This window comes from Bubalus kerabau, chromosome 17 (genome assembly GCF_029407905.1).
Source record: "Bubalus kerabau isolate K-KA32 ecotype Philippines breed swamp buffalo chromosome 17, PCC_UOA_SB_1v2, whole genome shotgun sequence".
In the NCBI taxonomy this organism is placed as follows: domain Eukaryota; kingdom Metazoa; phylum Chordata; class Mammalia; order Artiodactyla; family Bovidae; genus Bubalus; species Bubalus kerabau.
This window is the reverse complement of record NC_073640.1, coordinates 68530292-68548812: the sequence shown is the minus strand read 5'-3', so window position 1 is coordinate 68548812 and position 18521 is coordinate 68530292. Positions and strand designations below refer to the sequence as shown.

Below are 18521 nucleotides of genomic sequence, written 5' to 3'. Positions count from 1 at the left end.
GTAGGGTGGATGAAAACAAAACTAATTGGCTGCATTCTTTTTTCTTTTTTGCCCCCTATTTCTGAACACTGAATCTATTCCTGAGGAAAAGCAAGAGGAAATTCCTTTCGATCGGGGTCAGTTGGGCACCGACTTCTAGAAGCATTTGCCCAGAGTCCTACTGAGAAGCTCTACAGTCGGTATGGCTGAGAACCAGACAAGGGGTCGTGGCCCCGTCGCGGACAGCCCCGGAGCAGAGTCACCGGCGTCTGCGCCAGGCCAAGACACCCGAAGGGAAAACCGCGACTCAGACCTGGAAGAGTTGCGCATCCGCTTCAGAACGTTTATCAGCTCGGACGAATCCGACCCCATGAAGGCTCTGAGGAGGCTCCGTGAACTCTGCGGGCTGTGGCTGAGGCCGGATCTTCACACCAAGGAGGAGATGGTGGACAGGCTGGTGCTGGAGCAGTTCGTGATGTGCATGCCGCCTGAGATCCAGGTCTTAGTCAAGAGTAGTGGTGCCAAGACTTGTAAGGATCTGGAGGAGGTGCTGAGAAAGAAGCAGAAACTGAGGAAATGGGTGAGTAGGACCCTAGTGACCCTGTGAGACAGGGAACGGTGGGATGAGGGGCTGGGAGCTGGGAGGTGAAGCAGAAGGATCAGAGGGCTTGGCTCTAAATCAGGGATTCCCAGAGGGGTGAGCACTTGCCTGTGGCATCACTGGAGATGTTTCTGTTGATCCTCACTTGGAGGGTGTTGGTCTTTCAAATGTCATTCCCAGGAGGTGGGCTCCTAGGGTGGGATACGCAATGAATACCTTTTTGGATCTTGTGAAGGGAGACTGATCCTATCTGAATTTTTCCTCACAGGCTGTAGTGCATGTCCAAGGCGACGATATTTTGATGCCCGGCACGGGTGTTGAGATGTTAGGATCTGAGGTCAGTGAGGGGCACAGTGAGGGAGACCGAGCCAGAGAGCCCCAGCCTACAGTCAGTGTCATCCCTCCAGACAAGGGCCAGCAGGAAAGCCAAGATGGGCAGCATCTGCCAGGAGCCAAGGGCCTGTCGAGGGGGCAGGTGAGTGTGATGTCCTGACCTCCAGTCTGGGAGCAGGTAGAAGGGGGTCGGGTGGGGGTGGCTGCGGAAGTAATTGGGAGAACTGGGCAAAGGACAGGAATGGACCCTCTGCCTCCAGGAATTCCCATGGATGCATTCCATTCCTGGCATTTTCCAGCCAGTGTGAGAATGAAGACAGTCCATGTTTCATAGTCCTTCACCATGAAAGCTTGTGGCCCTAAGCATGAGGGCAGAGGAGTCCTGTTTCCACAGGATGGTGCTGGGTCAGTTCATCAGGCATAAGTGCACTCACAGCGGTTTCACCCATGATGGATTTCATCAGAGGCACTTAATATTGGGGGATATTGTAAACACCTTGAATTGCATAACAAGTTCCCCGTTGGAGTCCTTTTTCCCCTCAGATATTGGAGTATGTCTGGAAAGAGTGGATTTTTTTGAAATGTGAATCGGGGGAGCAGATGCTACTGATTTCTCATGAATAGAGCTATATAGTATAGAACAGAGCTATGTAGTATAACAGCTAAACTGCTTATCATCTTATTATGCCCCAGGCCACCTTCCATGATGAAGAGAAATCCAGGCAAGGTATCAGCAAGTGGTGAAGTCAGGAGCCCTAGAGCCAGAATCCTCTGCTTTCAGATTCAGGGCCTGGAGACTGTGAGATGAGGTGGAGAGATAGGTGCAAAGATAATTGGCAGTGCCAGCTGTGAAGTCTGGACTTTTGCCAGAGGTGGTCGGTATAGATCAAGGACTGACATGGAAATCAGAAGAGGATTGCCAATCAGGGTGATGGGAAGCAGTCAGGGCATCTCCCCCAAACTGATATTCAGAAAGCTGGAGTCTTAGATCAGGGTACGAGGCGGGTGGGGAAAGAGGAGACAGAGATTGCCGTGGGCTAAGGCAGTGGGATTGACTCTGCTTGGTTGCCCCTTGTCAGGACCAGAAAGCTCTCCCGCCAGAGCCCATTCCTGAAAGAGGTGAACTGGAGGGTCAGACGCCCTCCAAGGAGAACTTGGAGAAGGACCTGTGGGAAGACACAGGAGTGACAAGAACCCTTTCGTCTCAAGAGCCTGAACTTCTGCAGAATCGTGGTGAGTATTAAAAACTTGGAGACCACAGGAGGTACTGACTGCCTCCATTCATGTCCAGGAAGGGGTACCCAGCATTTCCATCCCTTGTTGTTGTGGGGTAGGAGTTGGTTCTCCAATGCCAACCTTCTCCATCGCCAACATTCCAGAGAGTTTCATCAGCTAGACTCTTAGGTAGTTTGGTTGCTAGGAAGTCTGTAGCCAAGATTATGGATGGTTCCAATGAGGCCGGCACCATGGAAAATGCTCCTTGATAAATATGGTGCTGAATGTTTTCTTTCAGCAGATTCTGGGAGGGCAGAGAGAGAGGAGAGAGTCCCCCGGAAGGAAGTGATACTTCAAATGTGGCTCTGAACCCTTTCCTCTTGTGTTCCAGAGAGAGATGTTTTCACTCCGAGTGGATCCAGACGAGGTCCTCTGAAGAATCGCAGACGTGTGAAAAGGAAGCGGGAGAGCAGTCCCACATGCCAAGACGTGCGTCAAGAGGCAGCCTCGTGTTTGGACCAAGGAGAGTTCTCAGGACAGCTTGGGTCCCATTCCTTTGGTGCATTTGGCACCATGCGACCCACCAGTCTTCCTGAGGGAGCAGAAACCCCGGGACGGGCACCCTCTGAATGCAAGGTGTGCAAAAAGAGCTTTCCTTGTCAATCTCAGCTTACCCTGCACCAGAGGACACACACAGGAGAGAGGCCCTTTCAATGTGACGTCTGTGCCAAAGGGTTCATACAGCCTTCAGACCTGCGGGTTCACCAGCGGATCCATACTGGTGAGAAGCCCTACAGCTGTGGTATCTGCCTCAAGAAGTTCACCCACAACTCCACGCTGCACGCTCACAAGAGGACCCACACCCAGGAGAAGCCTTTCCGCTGTGAGCAGTGTGACAGAGCTTTCCGCCACCGAGGGAACCTCAACGTTCACCGACGCACCCACTCTGGGCTCAAGCCCTACGTGTGCCCCGAGTGTCACACAGCCTTCCGTCAGCTGGGGACTTTCAAACGCCACCGGAAAATCCATTCCAGATGACTGGCACAGGACCCTGCCCTCAGGTCCAGGTCTTTTCTGTTTTAATGAGAAAATTGAGAATGATTTGTCACCTGTGTGATACAAAGTGGGATGACAGGGGAGGGCTTAGGAGGATCGTGGAACCCAGTGGGGTTCCACTCGCGTAAATTAGGATATTTGTGTGAATTAAGATACTTGAGTGATGACATTTTTCCCTTTGGATTTTGTTTTCTACTTTGCTATAGACTATAGTTTTCTTTTTCATTTGTGTATTTTCAGTTGGAGGAGAATTGCCTTATGATGTTAGACTCTGGTTTTCTTACATGTTTTCGCTTTGTGTTGTTCTTTTTCTTCCAATGAAGCTGTGTCTCACTGGTTATCAGTACCTCATCATCAGAGTGAGGCTACTGCTGATTGCCTTCTTGTCAGGTGTGCTTTCCTTTTAAAATAGGATGCTCCTAGCAGGATGGCTAGATTAAATACAGGATCACCAGTGAAATTTAAATTTCAAATAAACAAACACATTTGTATCAAAGAGCTGTGTGTTTTCTCTTCTAAGACTTTGCTACAGGTAGGTGATAGCCATAGTTTTTTCAATGTGGCCATTATTATGTTGAGATATGTTCCCCTTATACTAGTTTGGATACTGCTTCCTTAGGTATTTAGATAAAGAAGGCTTCTTAAATTGATAAGTGTCGTTCTTTTCCCCTCCTGCTGCTGCTGCTGCTGCTAAGTCGATTCAGTTGTGTCCGACTCTGTGTGACCCCATAGACGGCAGCCCACCAGGCTCCCCCATCCCTGGGATTCTCCAGGCAAGAACACTGGAGTGGGTTGCCATTTCCTTCTCCAATGCATGAAAGGGAAAAGTGGGAGTGAAGTCGCTCGGTAGTGTCTGACTCTTAGCGACCCCATGGACTGTAGCCCACCAGGCTCCTCCATCCAGTCCCTAGACTACTAAACAGTGACTTTAATGTGGAGGGAAAGCAGAGGAAATTCATTTCCATAGGCATCAACTGGGCACCCACTTCTAGAAGCATTTGCTCAGAGTCCTACTGGAAATTTCCTCCATCAATACGCCTGAGGACCAGACACTTTTTCCGGGTTGTGGACACATCACAGACAGCCCTGGGGCAGAGTCACTGGCGTCCGTGGCATCCCAGGACACACTCATGGAAGACTCAGACTGTGACCAGGAAACCTTGCACGTCCGGTTCAGATCATTTAGCAGCTCAGAGGAGTCCGACCCCGTTGAGGATCTGAGGAGACTCTGTGAACTCTGCCATCTGTAGCTGAGGCCAGATCTTCACACCAAGGAGCAGATGATGGACAGGCTGCTGCTGGAGCAGTACATGTTCTGCATGCCCCTGGAGTGCCAGGTCCTGCTCAAAGAAAGTGGGGTGCAGAGTTGCAAAGCCCTGGAGGACGTGCTGAGAAATAAGCAGAAACCCAAGAACTGGGTGAGTAGGACCTTAATGATGGGTGTGGGAGGAGGAGACACGTGCAAGCTGCAGGAATCACAAGATAGGACCTGTGGGTTTGGATTTGTATCAGTGATTCCCAAACAGGTGAGAGAAGTTCACAGTTGGGCAATTTGGGAGATTCTTTGGTTGTCTCAGCTCAAAGGCTGTCGATCTTTTACACCAAATGGGAGCTTCTATCGTCAATGCCATTGGATGCCTGAGAGCTACATTCCAGGTCTTATAGAGACTGATCTTGATTGATTTCTCCCCTCACAAACCATAGTCTGCATACAAGGGCAGAATATCCTGTGCGCGATCCAGACATTGAGATGGTTGAAGCCAAGGCCAGTGACATGGATGATCAGAGAGGCCCATGCGGGGAGCCCCAACCCCCCACAAAGGTCATACCTCCAGAGGATGGCCAGAAGGGAATCCAAGAGCTGCAGAATCTGGAAGGAGCCACGGACCTGTCTCGGGAGCAAGTGAGAGCATGGAAACAGGTAGAAGGGAGTCAGGTGGGTGTGGCTGTTTGAGGAATGGGGAGGTTCGGCAAAGGACAGGAATGGACGCATTGCTTCCAGGAATTCCAGTGGATGCAATCAGTTCCTAAGCATTTTTTCCAGTCAGTGTGAGAATGAAGCTAATCCATCTTTGTCCCTCTGCCATGAAAGCCTCTAGTCTTAGGAGTGGGGAGAAAGGAATCCTGTCTTCCTGACATGATGCTAGGTTCAGTTTGCTGCAGGTAAATGCATTGACAGCTGATTTACCCACGGCCACTTTGCCCAAGGGCACGTCATATTTCAGAATATGATCATTCCTTGCAACTGAAGGAGTGACTCCAAAGTGGACTCATTTTGCCCCCTAGTAGACATTGGGTTTCCCTGGAGGCTCAGATGGTGAAGAATCTGCTGACAATGTAGGAGACCTGGGTTCGATCCCTGGGCCAGGAAAATCCCCTGGAGAAGGGAATGGCTACCGACTCCAGTGTTCTTGCCTGGAGAATCCCATGAACAGAGGAACCTGGTGGCTATAGTCCATGGGGTTGCAAAGTGTCAGACATGACTGAACGACTAACACTTTCACTTTCGGACATTGAAGAATGAATGGAAGACAGTTGATTTGTTCATATAAGGTTGGGTATGGGCTCTTGCTGCTGCTGCTGCTGCTGCTAAGTCGGTTCAGTCGTGTCCAACTCTGTGTGACTCTATAGCCGGCAGCCCACCAGGCCCCACTGTCCCTGGGATTCTCAAGGTAAGAACACTGGAGTGGGTTGACATTTCCTTCTCCAATGCGTGAAAGTGAAAAGTAAAAGTGAAGTCGCTCAGTCATGTCGAACTCTTCATTATCCCATTGACCGAGCCTACCAGGCTCCTCTGTCCATGGGATTCTCCAGGCAAGAGTACTGGAGTGCAATTGCCTACTCCGTGGGTATGGGCAGGGGATAGTACTGACTTTCATGGAGTAGAGACCAAGAATACTAGTCATCATTTTCCTATGTACCGGGTAACCACCATTACAAAGATGCATGCATGCAAAGTCTCCAACAATGATGGAGTCAAGTGAGCTAGACCTAGAGTTCTTTACTTCCAGAGTCAGGGTCAGGCAGAAGTGGGTATGATTTGGAGAGACCTATGCATAGAGAAGTCAGAGTGCCAGTGTGATGTCCTGATTTGATTGCAAGATACGGTCTGAATAGATCCAGGACAGTCTTGGGTATCAGGAGATGATTATCAATCAGGGTGATGGGCAGACCAGAAGAAGTCAGGGCATATCCCCTAAAATGACATGAAGAAAGCTGGAGTCTTAGATCATGATACGAGGCAGATGGGGAAACAGGAAACAGTTTTCCATGGACTGAGGTAGAAGGGTTATTGACTCTGCTTGTTTGTCCCTTGTCAGGGCCAGAGAGCTCTCCCGCCACAGACTGTTCCTGAAACAGGTGAGCTGGAGGGTCAGACGCCCAGGGAGAACTTGGAAAGGACCTGCTGGAAGACAGGGGAGAAACAAAAACGCTTCCGTCTCAAGCACCTGAACTTCTGAAAGGTCCTGGTGAGTATTCAAAACCATGAAATTCAGCAGAGTTAGTGACTCCGTCCTATGGTGGCATGCAGCTGGGTAGCCAGCATCACCATGCTTGGATGGGTGGGGTGGAGATCATTGTCCAGTGCCAACCTTCTCCATCATCAACGTCCCAGAGCCCCACAGTCCAAGCTCTTAGCTTGGTTGCTTGATGGGAACTTCTCAGCCAACATCAGGGTTCCTGTGAGGCTGGCAGCACAGAAAATGCTCCTTGTTAAGTGTGGTTCTGAATCTCTTTCAGCGGATTCTGGGAGCGTAGATAATCCCTAAGCTGTGATCACTCACCTAGAGCCAGACATCCTGGAATGTGAAGTCAAGAGGGCCTTAGGAAGAATCACTATGAACAAAGCTAGTGGAGATGATGAAATTCCAGTTGAACTATTTCAAATCCTCAGACACGATGCTGTGAAAGCTTTGCCCTCAGTGAGGCAGCAAATTTGGAAAACTCAGCAGTGGCCACAGTGCCCCGCCCTCCACAGTTGTTGGAGAAGGAAATGGCAACCCAGTCCAGTACTCTTGCCTGGAAAATGCCATGGACGGTGGAGCCTAGTAGGCTACAGTCCACAGGGTCGCAAAGAGTTGGACATGACTGAGCAACTTCACTTTCACTTTCAACAGTTGCCGGCATCGAAAATAAAGCTAACTTTCCTTTCCCCCAACCTGGCCTCTGTATTGGCTTTTAAGTGCGAGCAGCCAGACACCAATATCTATTACAATATCATCCTTGAGTTTGCCGCCCCCAACAAATTCCCAGGCTAATTAATTGAAGAAAACGCTGATTCTTTAAAAAGAAATACTTTATTTTCTCCATTCTGCTCCAAATGACCTCTCTTCATTTCTGCTGGAGGAGAGCCAGGTGGGATGAAAGAGTGCTACCTTGAAGAATCTTTTCAAGCACAGACACCCTAGAATCTCAGTGTTCAAAAGAGCATTAATATTACATTACCTAACAGTTCATAATTCCAAAAGAATACAGTTACTTTAAATGCTCGAGTGGATGCTCAGTCGCTTCACTCATGTCTGACTCTTTGCAACCCAACACACCACAGCCTGCCAGGCTCCCCTGTCCATGGGATTTTCCAGGCAAAATACTGGAGTGGGTTACCATTCCCTTCTCCAGGGAATCTTCCTGATGAGGGGATCGAACCTGGGTCTTCTAGGCTGCAGGTGGATTGTTTACCGCTGAGCTACTGGGGAAGCCTTACAGAGGGTCGATATTTCCACATAATAATGGCCATAGAACAAACCGCTGCTATCATCTACTCCATATAAAAATCTTGGGGATAGGGTGGGATGATTTGGGAGAATGGCACTGATACATGTATAATATCATATATGAAACGAGTCGCCAGTCCAGGTTCGATGCACGATACTGGATGCTTGGGGCTGGTGCACTGGGACGACCCAGAGGGATGGGACAGGGAGGGAGGAGGGAGGAGGGCTCAGGATGGGGAACATGTGTATACATGTGGCAGATTCATGTTGATACATGGCAAAAACAATACAAGATAGTAAAGTTAAAAAATAAAATAAAGAAAAAAAATCTTTGAAGGGGAAATACACAGGACACTTATTTGACAAAAATGTCTTTGTTTATTAGAAATTTAAATTTCACTGGTGATCCTCTTTTTCATCTAGACACTCTGCTAGGAGCATCCTATTTTACGATGAAATCTTCCCTAATGGGGGGACAATCAGCAGTGACCTCAGTTTCACAAAGAAGAAAACTAACGAGACCTGCAGTCACTGAAAGAAGAACAACACAAAGCCAAAACTTATCACCAAAACACAGGCTACACTAAAGTAGAAAACAAATTCTGAAGGGAAAGAATTCACACCTAATTCATGTCAATGGAACCTCATTGGGTTCCAGTATGATCGTAAGTTCTTCACATGTCACCCTTTGTTTGTATCACATAAGTGACAAATAATCCCGAATTTCCTTCTCGGAGCAGAAGGCACTTGGACCTGAGGGCAGGGTCCTGAGCCAGTCATCTGGAATGGATTTTCCGGTGGCGTTTGAAAGTCCCCAGCTGACGGAAGGCTGTGTGACACTCGGGGCACACGTAGGGCTTGAGCCCAGAGTGGGTGCGTCGGTGAACGTTGAGGTTCCCTCGGTGGCCGAAAGCTCTGTCACACTGCTCACAGCGGAAAGGCTTCTCCTGGGTGTGGGTCCTCTTGTGAGTGCACAGCGTGGAGTCCTGGGTGAACTACTTGAGGCAGAGATCACAGCTGTAGGGCTTCTTGTCAGTGTGGATCCGCTCGTGAACCTGCAGATCTGAAAGCTGTATGAACACTTTGGCACAGATGTCACACTGAAAGGGCCTCTCTCCTGTGTGTGTCCTCTGGTGCAGGGTAAGCTGAGACTGATAAGGAAAGCTCTTTTTGCACACCGTGCATTCAGAGGGTGCCCGTGGGGGTTTCTGCTCCCTCAGGAAGACTGGTGGGTCCCACGGTCCCAGATACACCAACAAATGGGATCCACGCTGTCCTGAGAACTCTCCTGGGTCCAAACACGTGGCTGCTTCTTGACCCACATCTTGGCAAGTGGGACTGCTCTCCCGTTTCCTTTTGACATGTCTGCGATTCTTTACAGGACCTCGTCTGGATTCACTCATAGTGGAAACGTCTCCCTCTGGAACACAGGAAGAAAGGGTTCAGGAGACACATTTTAAAGATCAGTTTCTTCTTCAGGATTCGTCTCTCTCCCTATGCTCCCAGAATCCCCTGAAAGAAATTCAGCACCACACTTAACAAGGAACATTTTCTGTGCTGCTGGCCTCACTGGAAACCTGATGTTGGCTGAGAAGTTCCCATCAAGCAACCAAGCTAAGACCTTGGACTGTGGGACAGTGGAACGTTGATGATGGAGAAGGTTGGCACTGGACAATGATCTCCACCCACCCATCCAAGCATGGTGATGCTGGCTACCCAGCCCCATGCCACCATAGGAGGGAGTCACTAACTCTGCTGAATTCCACGGTTTTGAATACTCGCCAGGACCCTTCAGAAGTTCAGGTTCTTGAGATTGAAGGGTTTTTGTCTCTCCCCTGTCTTCCAGCACGTCCTTCTCCAAGTTCTCCCTGGGCGTCTGACCCTCCAGCTTACCTGTTTCAGGAACAGTCTCTGGCGGGAGAGCTCTCTGGTCCTGACAAGGGACAAACAAGCAGAGTCAAAGCCATTTACCCTAGTCCATGGAAAACTGTTTCCTGTTTGCCCATCTCCCTCGTATCTTGATCTAAGACTCCAACTTTCTTCATGTCATTTTAGGGGATATGCCGTGACTTCTTCTTGTCCACCCCATCACCCTGATTGATAATCATCTCCTGATACTCAAGGCTGTCCTGGATCTATACAGACTGTATCTGGCAATCCAATCAGGACATCACAGTTGGCACTCTGACTTCTCTATGCATAGGTCTCTCCAAATCATACCCACTCCTGCCTGCCCTTGACTCTGGAAGTAAAGAACTCTAGGTCCAGCTCTCTTGACTCCATCACTGTTGGAGACTTTGCCTGGATGAATCTTTGCAATGGTGGTTACGCAGTAGATAGGAAGATGACGACCACAATTCTTGGTCTCTACTCCATGCAAGTCAATAGCATCCCCTGCCTATACCCAACCTTATTTGAAGAAATCAACTGTCTTCCATTCATTCTTCAATGTCTGAAAGGGAAAGTGTTAGTCGCTCAGTCGTGTCTGACTCTCTGCAAACCCATGGACTATAGCTGCCAGGTTCCTCTGTTCATGGGATTCTCCAGGCAAGAACACTAGAGTGTGTAGCCATTCCCTTCTCCTGGGGATCTTCCTGACCCAGGCATCGAACCCAGGTCTCATGCATTGTTGGCAGATTCTTCGCCATATGAACCACCAGGGAAGCCCAATGTCTACTGGGGGACAAATGAGTCCAATTTCGAGTCACTCCTTCAGTTGCAAGGAATGATCATATTCTGAAATATGACATGCCCTTGGGCAAGGTGGCCGTTGGTAAATCAGCTGTCAGTGCATTTACCTGCAGCAAATTGAACCTAGCATCATGTCAGGAAGACAGGATTCCCTTCTTCCCACTCCTAAGACTAGAAGCTTTCATAGGAGAGGGACAGAGATGGATTATCTTCATTCTCACACTGATTAGAAAAAATGCCTAGGAACGGAATGCATCCACGGGAATTCCTGGAAGCAATGGGTCCATTCCTGTCCTCTGTCAAACCTCCCCATTCCTCCAGCAGCCACACCCACCTGAGTCTCTTCTACCTGCTTCCACTTTCTCACCTGCTCCGTAGATAGGTTCATGGCTCCTGGCGGATTCTGCAGCTCTTGGCTTCCTTCCTAGCCATCTTCTGGAGGTATGACCCTTGAGGGTGGTTCGGGCTCCCCGCATGGGTCTCTCTCATCATCCATGTCACCAGCCTTGGCTTCAGTCATCTCAATGTCGGGATCATGCACGGGATATTTCTGCCCTTGTATGCAGACTATGGTCTGTGAGGGGAGAAATCAATCAAGATCAGTCTCTATAAACCTGGAATGTAGCTTTCAGGCACCCAATGGCATTGACAATAGAAGCTCACGTTTGGTGTAAAAGGTCGACATCCTTCAAGTTGAGACAGCCAAAAGTATCTCCCAAATTGCCCAACTGTGAACTTCTCTCTCCTGTTTGGGAACCACTGATACAGAGCCAAACCCGCAGGTCCTATCTTGTGATCCCTGCAGCTTGCACGTGTCTCCTCGTCCCACACCCATCACTAAGGTCCTACTCACCCAGTTCTTGGGTTTCTGCTTATTTCTCAGCACGTCCTCCAGGGCTTTGCAACTCTGCACTTCACTTTCTTTGAGCAGGACCTGGCACTCCAGGAGCATGCAGATCATGAACTGCTCCAGCACCAGCCTGTCCATCATCTGCTCCTTGGTGTGAAGATCCGGCCTCAGCCACAGATAGCAGAGTTCACGGAGTCTCCTCAGATCCTCAAACGGGTCGGACTCCTCTGAGCTGCTAAATGTTCTGAACCGGACGTGCCAGGTTTCCTGGTCACAGTCTGAGTCTTCCATGAGTGTGTCTTGGGGTGGCACGGATGCCGGTGACTCTGCCCCAGGGCTGTCTGTCATGTGTCCACAACCCTGAAAAAATGGCTGGTCCTCAGCCATATTGATGGAGGAAATTTCCAGTAGGACTCTGAGCAAATGCTTCTAGAAGTGGGTGCCCAGTTGAAGCCTATGGAAATAGATTTCCTCTGCTTTTCCTCAGCATTAAAGTCACTGGTGAGCAGTCTAGGGAGACAAAAAAAAAAGAGAAACAATGGTTTCATTTTTTTCCACCCTTCTGTCTCCCCTACATCCCATATATTGGACACCATTGCTCAACTCATTCAATATTTCATAAAACTGTCTGGTCAGAAATGACCATAGGGCTTCCTTGGTGGTCCAGTGGATAAGAATCTGCCTGCCAATGCAGGGGGACATGGGTTTGATCCCTGATATGGGAAGACCCCGCCTGCCTTGAAGCCTGTGCACTACAACTCTTGAGCCTGAGAGGGGCAACTACTGAACCCGAGCTGTAGACTCCCAGCTCTGCCACGGGAGAAGCCACCACAATGAGAAGCCCATACCCCTCAGCTAGAGAGTAGTCCCCACTAGCTACGACTAGAGAAAGCCCTCACAGCAAAGAAGACCCAGCCCAGCCAAAATGAAGGAATTAAAAAACTTAAAACTAATAATAAACATATATGTAGTTTTTAAATGGCCATAGGGTGCCGCTCAGAAAGCCCTGAAGAAAACGAGCCACCTCACAGCAACATGTGTGGAAACATTTTTCTCCCCTGGCAGAAGACCTGGATTAACCATTGTTAACGTGGGGTTAGAGGAAGATCTCCTGTCACAAGGTCTCCCAGTTAATGTAAGATGAAAAGAAAGCAACATCTTTCTGAAACCCACCCGTGTGTCCTGATTTCTAGCCATCCTCCTTGGACGTGCCCACTCATCACTTACCCCTTCCAGGTCTCTTGCCTTCAGCCTCCTCAGGTCAGGCACTGGCTCTCAAAGTGTGTCTGGAGCTGAAATGTCTGTATTTATAGAGACTTGGGTGAAACTCCAGGGGTTTCTGGCCATAACCTCATCATCCCAGTGATTGGATAAAGGGCATGGAAGGAACCACTTTGGATAATCTGGGTAGATTCCATTTCCTGTGGAGACTCCAACAGGACTAACCATTAAAGAGGCCACCATATTGGTTTGGCAGTAAACTTTCTCTAATATATTTTATTTACTTTAGACTTCATGGATGGCATTTCTTGGGGAAACAGATTGATTTTCCTGATCTAATGAATTTTTTCTCTCTGCTTGGAGACTGTGAAGCAGTCCAATAATTGTAATCCGATGGTTGTAATCAAATTGGGTTACCTAATCTTGTTTCTTTTCTCATGAAATAAGTCATCAAAGACTTTTGTCTAAAATCAGCTGACGAGATCAACTGTAAGAAACCATTTCAGAGAGGCATCAAAGAAACCAGAGGTTGTACACCAGTAGGGAAAAAGAGGAGAAGGCAATGGCACCCCACTCCAGTGCTCTTGCCAGGAAAATCCCATGGATGGAGGAGCCTGGTGGGCTACAGTCCATGGGGTCGCTAAGAGTCAGACACTACCAAGCGACTTCACTCCCACTTTTCCCTTTCATGCATTGGAGAAGGAAATGGCAACCCACTCCAGTGTTCTTGACTGGAGAATCCCAGGGACAGGGGAGCCTGGTGAGCGGCCATCTATGGGGTCTCACAATGTCAGACATGATTGGAGCAACTTAGCAGCAGTTAGCAGCAGCAGGGGAAAAGAATGACACTTATCAATTTAAGAAGCCTTCTTTTTTTCAATACCTAAGGAAGCAGTATCCAAACTAGACTAGTACAAAGGTAACATATCTCAACATAATAATGGCCACATAGACAAAACCATGGCTATCACCTACTGTAGCAAAGTCTTAGAAGAGAAATCACAGAGCTCTTTGATAGAAATGTGTTTGTTTATTTGAAATTTAAATTACACTGGTGAACCTGTATTTAATCTAGCCATCCTGCTGCTGCTGCTAAGTCGCTTCAGTCGAGTCCGACTCTTTGAGGCCCCATAGATGGCAGCCCACCAGGCTGCCCCATCACTGGGATTCTCCAGGCAAGAACACTGGAGTGGGTTGCCATTTCCTTCTCCAATGCATGAAAGGGAAAAGTGAAAGTGAAGTCGCTCAGTCGTATCTGACTCTTAGCGACCCCATGGACTGTAGCCCACCAGGCTCCTCCATCCATGGGATTTTCCAGGCAAGAGTACTGGAGTGGAGTGCCATTGCCTTCTCCAGCTGTCCTGCTAGGAGAATCCATTTTACAAGGAAATCACACCTGACAAGTAGGCAATCAGCAGTAGCCTCACTCTGATGATGAGGTAATGATAACCAGTGAGACACAGCTTCATTGGAAGAACAAGAAAAGCACAAAGCGAAAACATGTAAGAAAACCAGAGTCTAACATCGTAAGGCAATTCTCCTCCAATTGAAAATACACAAATGAAAATGAAAACTAGAGTCTATAGCAATGTAGAAAACAAAATCCAAAGGGAAAAATAAGTCATAACCCAATTATCCTAATTCACTCAAATATCCTAATTCACGTGAGGGAACCCTGGGTTCCACGATCCTCCTATGCCCTTCCCCTGTCATCCACACTTTGTATCACACAGGTGACATATCATTCTCAATTTTCTCATTAAAACAGAAAAGACCTGGACCTGAGGGCAGGGTCCTGAGCCAGTCATCTGGAATGGATTTTCCGGTGGCGTTTGAAAGTCCCCAGCTGACGGAAGGCTGTGTGACACTCGGGGCACACGTAGGGCTTGAGCCCAGAGTGGGTGCGTCGGTGAACATTGAGGTTCCCTCGGTGGCAAAAAGCTCTGTCACACTGCTCACAGCGGAAAGGCTTCTCCTGGGTGTGGGTCCTCTTGTGAGTGCACAGCGTGGAGTTGTGGGCGAACTTCCTGAGGCAGACATCACAGCTGTAGGGCTTCTCGCCAGTGTGGATCCGCTGGTGAACCCGCAGGTCTGAAGGCTGTATGAACCCTCTGGCACAGATGTCGCATTGAAAGGGCCTCTCTCCTGTGTGTGTCCTCTGGTGCAAGGTAAGCTGAGATTGACAAGGAAAGCTCTTTTTGCACACCTTGCATTCAGAGGGTGCCCGTCCCGGGGTTTCTGCTCCCTCAGGAAGACTGGTGGGTCCAACGGTGCCAGATGAACGAATAGAATGGGACCCAAGCTGTCCTGAGAACTCTCCTTGGTCCAAACACGTGGCTGCCTCTTGACCCACGTCTTGGCAAGTGGGACTGCTCTCCCGCTTCCTTTTGTTACGTCTGTGATTCTTCAGAGGACCTCGTCTGGATCCACTTGGAGTGGAAACGTCTCTCTCTGGAACACAAGAGGAAAGGGTTCAGAGCCACATTTGAAGTATCACTTCCTTCCTAGGGACTCTCCCCTCTCTCCCTGCCCTCCCAGAATCTTCTGAAAGAAGAGACTCAGCAACATATTTATCAAGGAGCATTTTCCATGGTGCCAGTCTTATTGGAACCATCCCTAATCTTGGCTACAGTCTTCACAGCATCGAAAGTACCTAAGGGTCTAGCTGATGAAACACTCTGGAACGTTGACGATGGAGAAGGTTGGCATTAAAACCCAACTCCTATGCCACAACACCAAGGGATGGAAATCCTGGGTATCCCTTCCTGGACATCAGTGGAGGCAGGCAGTACTTCCTGTAGTCTCCAAGTTTTTAATACTCACCATGATCCTGCAGAAGTTCAGGCTCTTGAGATGAAAGGGTTCTTGTCACTCCTGTGTCTTCCAGCAGGTCCTTCACCAAGTACTCCTTGGAGGGCGTCTGACCCTCCAGTTCACCTCTTTCAGGAATGGTCTCTGGCGGGAGAGCTTTCTGGCCCTGACAAAGGGCAACCAAGCAGAGTCAATCCCACTGCCTTAGCCCACGGCAAGCTCTGTCTCCTCTTTCCCCACCCGCCTCGTACCCTGATCTCACACTCCAGCTTTCTGAATATCAGTTTGGGAGATATGCCCTGACTGCTTCCCATCACCCTGATTGGCAATCCTCTTCTGATTCCCATGTCTGTCCTTGATCTATACCGACCACCTCTGGCAAAAGTCCAGACTTCACAGCTGGCACTGCCAATTATCTTTGCACCTATCTCTCCACCTCATCTCACAGTCTCCAGGCCCTGAATCTGAAAGCAGAGGATTCTGGCTCTAGGGCTCCTGACTTCACCACTTGTTGATACCTTGCCTGGATTTGTCTTTGTCATGGAAGGTGGCCTGGGGCATAATAAGATGATAAGCAGTATAGCTGTTATACTATATAGCTCTGTTCTATACTATATAGCTCTATTCATGAGAAATCAGTGGCATCTCCTCCCCCGATTCACATTTCAAAAAAATCCACTCTCTCCAGACATACTCCAATATCTGATGGGGAAAATGACTCCAACGGGGAACTTGTTGTGCAATTCAAGGTGTTTACAATATCCCCCAATATTAAGTGCCTCCGACGAAATGCATCATGGGTGAAACCACTGTGAGTGCACTTATGCCTGATGAACTGACCCAGCACCATCCTGTGGAAACAGGACTCCTCTGCCCTCATGCTTAGGGCCACAAGCTTTCATGGTGAAGGACTATGAAAGATGGACTGTCTTCATTCTCACACTGGCTGGAAAATGGCTGGAACGGAATGCATCCATGGGAATTCCTGGAGGCAGAGGGTCCATTCCTGTCCTTTGCCCAGTTCTCCCAATTACTTCCGCAGCCACCCCCACCCGACCCTCTTCTACCTGCTCCCAGACTAAAGGTCAGGACATCACACTCACCTGCCCCCTCGACAGGTCCTTGGCTCCTGGCAGATGCTGCCCATCTTGGCTTTCCTGCTGGCCCTCATCTGGAGGGATGACACTGACTGTAGGCTGGGGCTCCCTGGCTCGGTCTCCCTCACTGTGCCCCTCACTGACCTCAGATCCTAACATCTCAACACCCGAGACGGGCATCAAAACATCCTCGCCTTGGACACGCACTACAGCCTGTGAGGAAAAATTCACATAGGATCAGTCTCCCTTCACAAGATCCAAAAAGGTATTCATTGTGTATCCCACCCTAGGAGCCCACCTCCTGGGAATGACATTTGAAAGACCAACACCCTCCAAGTGAGGATCAACAGAAACATCTCCAGTGATGCCACAGGCAAGTGCTCACCCCTCTGGGAATCACTGATTTAGAGCCATGCCCTGTGATCCTTCTGCTTCATCTCCCAGCTCCCAGCCCCTCATCCCACCGTTCCCTGTCTCACAGGGTCACTAGGGTCCTACTCACCCATTTCGTCAGTTTCTGCTTCTTTCTCAGCACCTCCTCCAGATCCTTACAAGTCTCGGCACCACTACTTTTGACTAAGACCTGGATCTCAGGCGGCACGCACATCACGAACTGCTCCAGCACCAGCCTGTCCACCATCTCCTCCTTGGTGTGAAGATCCGGCCTCAGCCACAGCCCGCAGAGTTCACGGAGCCTCCTCAGAGCCTTCATGGGGTCGGATTCGTCCGAGATGCTAAACGTTCTGAAGCGAACGCGCAACTCTTCCAGGTCTGAGTCGCGGTTTTCCCTTCGGGTGTCTTGGCCTGGCGCAGACGCCGGCGACTCTGCTCCGGGGCTGTCCGCGACGGGGCCACGACCCCTTGTCTGGTTCTCAGCCATACCGACTGTAGAGCTTTTCAGTAGGACTCTGGGCAAATGCTTCTAGAAGTCGGTGCCCAACTGACCCCGATCGAAAGGAATTTCCTCTTGCTTTTCCTCAGGAATAGATTCAGTGTTCAGAAATAGGGGGCAAAAAAGAAAAAAGAATGCAGCCAATTAGTTTTTTTTTCATCCACCCTACCATCCCTCATCCCAATACTGGGCAGTATTCCCCCCTCAGAATTTCACACCAGGGACAAGAATCCATTCTCTTACTCCTCCGACATCCATCTTATAGTACAAGAAACTGTGTGGTCACAACTGTCCACAGGGCGGTGCTTAAAAGCCCTTGTTGAAAAAATGAACCACCCCACAGGCCACCATGGAGTGTGGAAACAATCTCATCTCACAGAAGATTCCACAAATGAACCACGGTTTATGTGTGGCCGGAGGCAGATCGGTGGATTTCACACGGTCTCTGAGCGAATGCAAGGGGAACAGAAAGCCAGGACTTACTGAAACCCACTTCCACGGGCCCTGACTCTCTAGCGTTCTCTTTAGACACTTCCCATCAATTACCTCCTTGAAGCCTTCTCGCCTCGGTCCTCCTCAGTTGGGGACTCGCTCTCCAACTCGGCTGGCGGAGACACGTCTCTCTTTCGCGCTGGAGAAACGCCGGCCCTCTCGGCCTGTTACCCGATCGGCGCATGGATTCGCTGAGGGCGGGGCGAAACGTTCTAGATAATCCCTCTTTACTTAATCACAGGGATTCGATTGCCCACGGAAACTCGCTCAGGAGAACCACGATTTGCTAAAGAGGCCTCCATAGTGATTTAGCGACAGGTTCTGTGTATTTTTGTTGTTGTTCTGTTTTTGGCCAAGCAGGGAGGCAGGTGCCATCTTAGTTCCCAGACGGCGGAAGGACACCACGCCGCCTGCCGCGGGAGCGCTGAGTCTCACCCGCTGGGCGCGCGGGAAATCCCTCGGTTTCCTTTTGGATTTCATTGATTTTGGACTTCGGGGATTGCATTTTGTGATGAACGGACTGATTTTAATGATCTCGTGAATTTTTGGTCTCACTGCCTGAGGGTTT

At 49.4% G+C, this 18521-nt stretch overlaps 3 protein-coding genes and 1 long non-coding RNA gene across 6 annotated transcripts; 2 read left to right on the top strand and 2 right to left on the bottom strand.

The window, feature by feature from the left end:
- The first annotated feature begins 181 nt into the window (after positions 1-181).
- Positions 182-3825, top strand: LOC129632246 (zinc finger and SCAN domain-containing protein 5B-like). Its single transcript, XM_055553752.1, has 4 exons — positions 182-559; positions 849-1055; positions 1993-2146; positions 2520-3825. The coding sequence occupies exons 1-4, from the start codon at positions 182-184 to the stop codon at positions 3164-3166; spliced, it is 1386 nt and encodes a 461-aa protein (XP_055409727.1). The 3' UTR covers positions 3167-3825.
- A 1068-nt stretch (positions 3826-4893) lies between these two features.
- On the top strand, positions 4894-7091 carry LOC129632323 (uncharacterized). Its single transcript, XR_008704462.1, has 3 exons — positions 4894-5105; positions 6505-6654; positions 6926-7091. It is a non-coding gene; the product is annotated as an uncharacterized LOC129632323 (long non-coding RNA).
- A 1163-nt stretch (positions 7092-8254) lies between these two features.
- Positions 8255-12799, bottom strand: LOC129632274 (zinc finger and SCAN domain-containing protein 5B-like). Of its 3 annotated transcripts, XM_055553791.1 has the most exons (5): positions 12668-12799; positions 11444-11950; positions 10958-11164; positions 9793-9832; positions 8255-9319 (listed from the first exon to the last, which is right to left on the bottom strand). In XM_055553791.1, the coding sequence occupies exons 3-5, from the start codon at positions 10976-10978 to the stop codon at positions 8895-8897; spliced, it is 486 nt and encodes a 161-aa protein (XP_055409766.1). In that variant the 5' UTR covers positions 10979-11164; positions 11444-11950; positions 12668-12799; the 3' UTR covers positions 8255-8894. The 3 variants fall into 3 exon arrangements, 1 of the variants encoding a protein (XP_055409766.1); XR_008704452.1 differs by lacking the exon at positions 8255-9319 and having other exon boundaries at positions 9655-9832; XR_008704453.1 differs by lacking the exons at positions 8255-9319; positions 9793-9832 and adding an exon at positions 9856-10351.
- Positions 12800-13720: 921 nt separating this feature from the next.
- On the bottom strand, positions 13721-17552 carry LOC129632309 (zinc finger and SCAN domain-containing protein 5B-like). The gene is made up of 4 exons (XM_055553824.1): positions 17072-17552; positions 16576-16782; positions 15485-15638; positions 13721-15112 (listed from the first exon to the last, which is right to left on the bottom strand). Exons 1-4 carry the CDS (start codon positions 17447-17449, stop codon positions 14466-14468), a joined length of 1386 nt encoding a protein of 461 aa, XP_055409799.1. The 5' UTR covers positions 17450-17552; the 3' UTR covers positions 13721-14465.
- Between the last annotated feature and the right edge of the window lie 969 nt (positions 17553-18521).

Coding starts and splice junctions, on each gene's coding strand:
- LOC129632246 (XM_055553752.1), top strand. CDS start 182: ATGGCTGAGAACCAGACAAGGGGTCGTGGCCCCGTCGCGGACAGCCCC. Junction 560..848: donor AGCAGAAACTGAGGAAATGG/GTGAGTAGGACC, acceptor TTTTCCTCACAG/GCTGTAGTGCATGTCCAAGG. Junction 2,147..2,519: donor TGAACTTCTGCAGAATCGTG/GTGAGTATTAAA, acceptor CTTGTGTTCCAG/AGAGAGATGTTTTCACTCCG.
- LOC129632274 (XM_055553791.1), bottom strand. CDS start 10,978: ATGAACCTATCTACGGAGCAG. Junction 9,833..10,957: donor TGAACCTATCTACGGAGCAG/GTGAGAAAGTGG, acceptor GTCCCTTGTCAG/GACCAGAGAGCTCTCCCGCC. Junction 9,320..9,792: donor AGAGACTGTTCCTGAAACAG/GTAAGCTGGAGG, acceptor CCTGTGTTCCAG/AGGGAGACGTTTCCACTATG.
- LOC129632309 (XM_055553824.1), bottom strand. CDS start 17,449: ATGGCTGAGAACCAGACAAGGGGTCGTGGCCCCGTCGCGGACAGCCCC. Junction 15,639..16,575: donor AGGACCTGTCGAGGGGGCAG/GTGAGTGTGATG, acceptor GCCCTTTGTCAG/GGCCAGAAAGCTCTCCCGCC. Junction 15,113..15,484: donor TGAACTTCTGCAGGATCATG/GTGAGTATTAAA, acceptor CTTGTGTTCCAG/AGAGAGACGTTTCCACTCCA.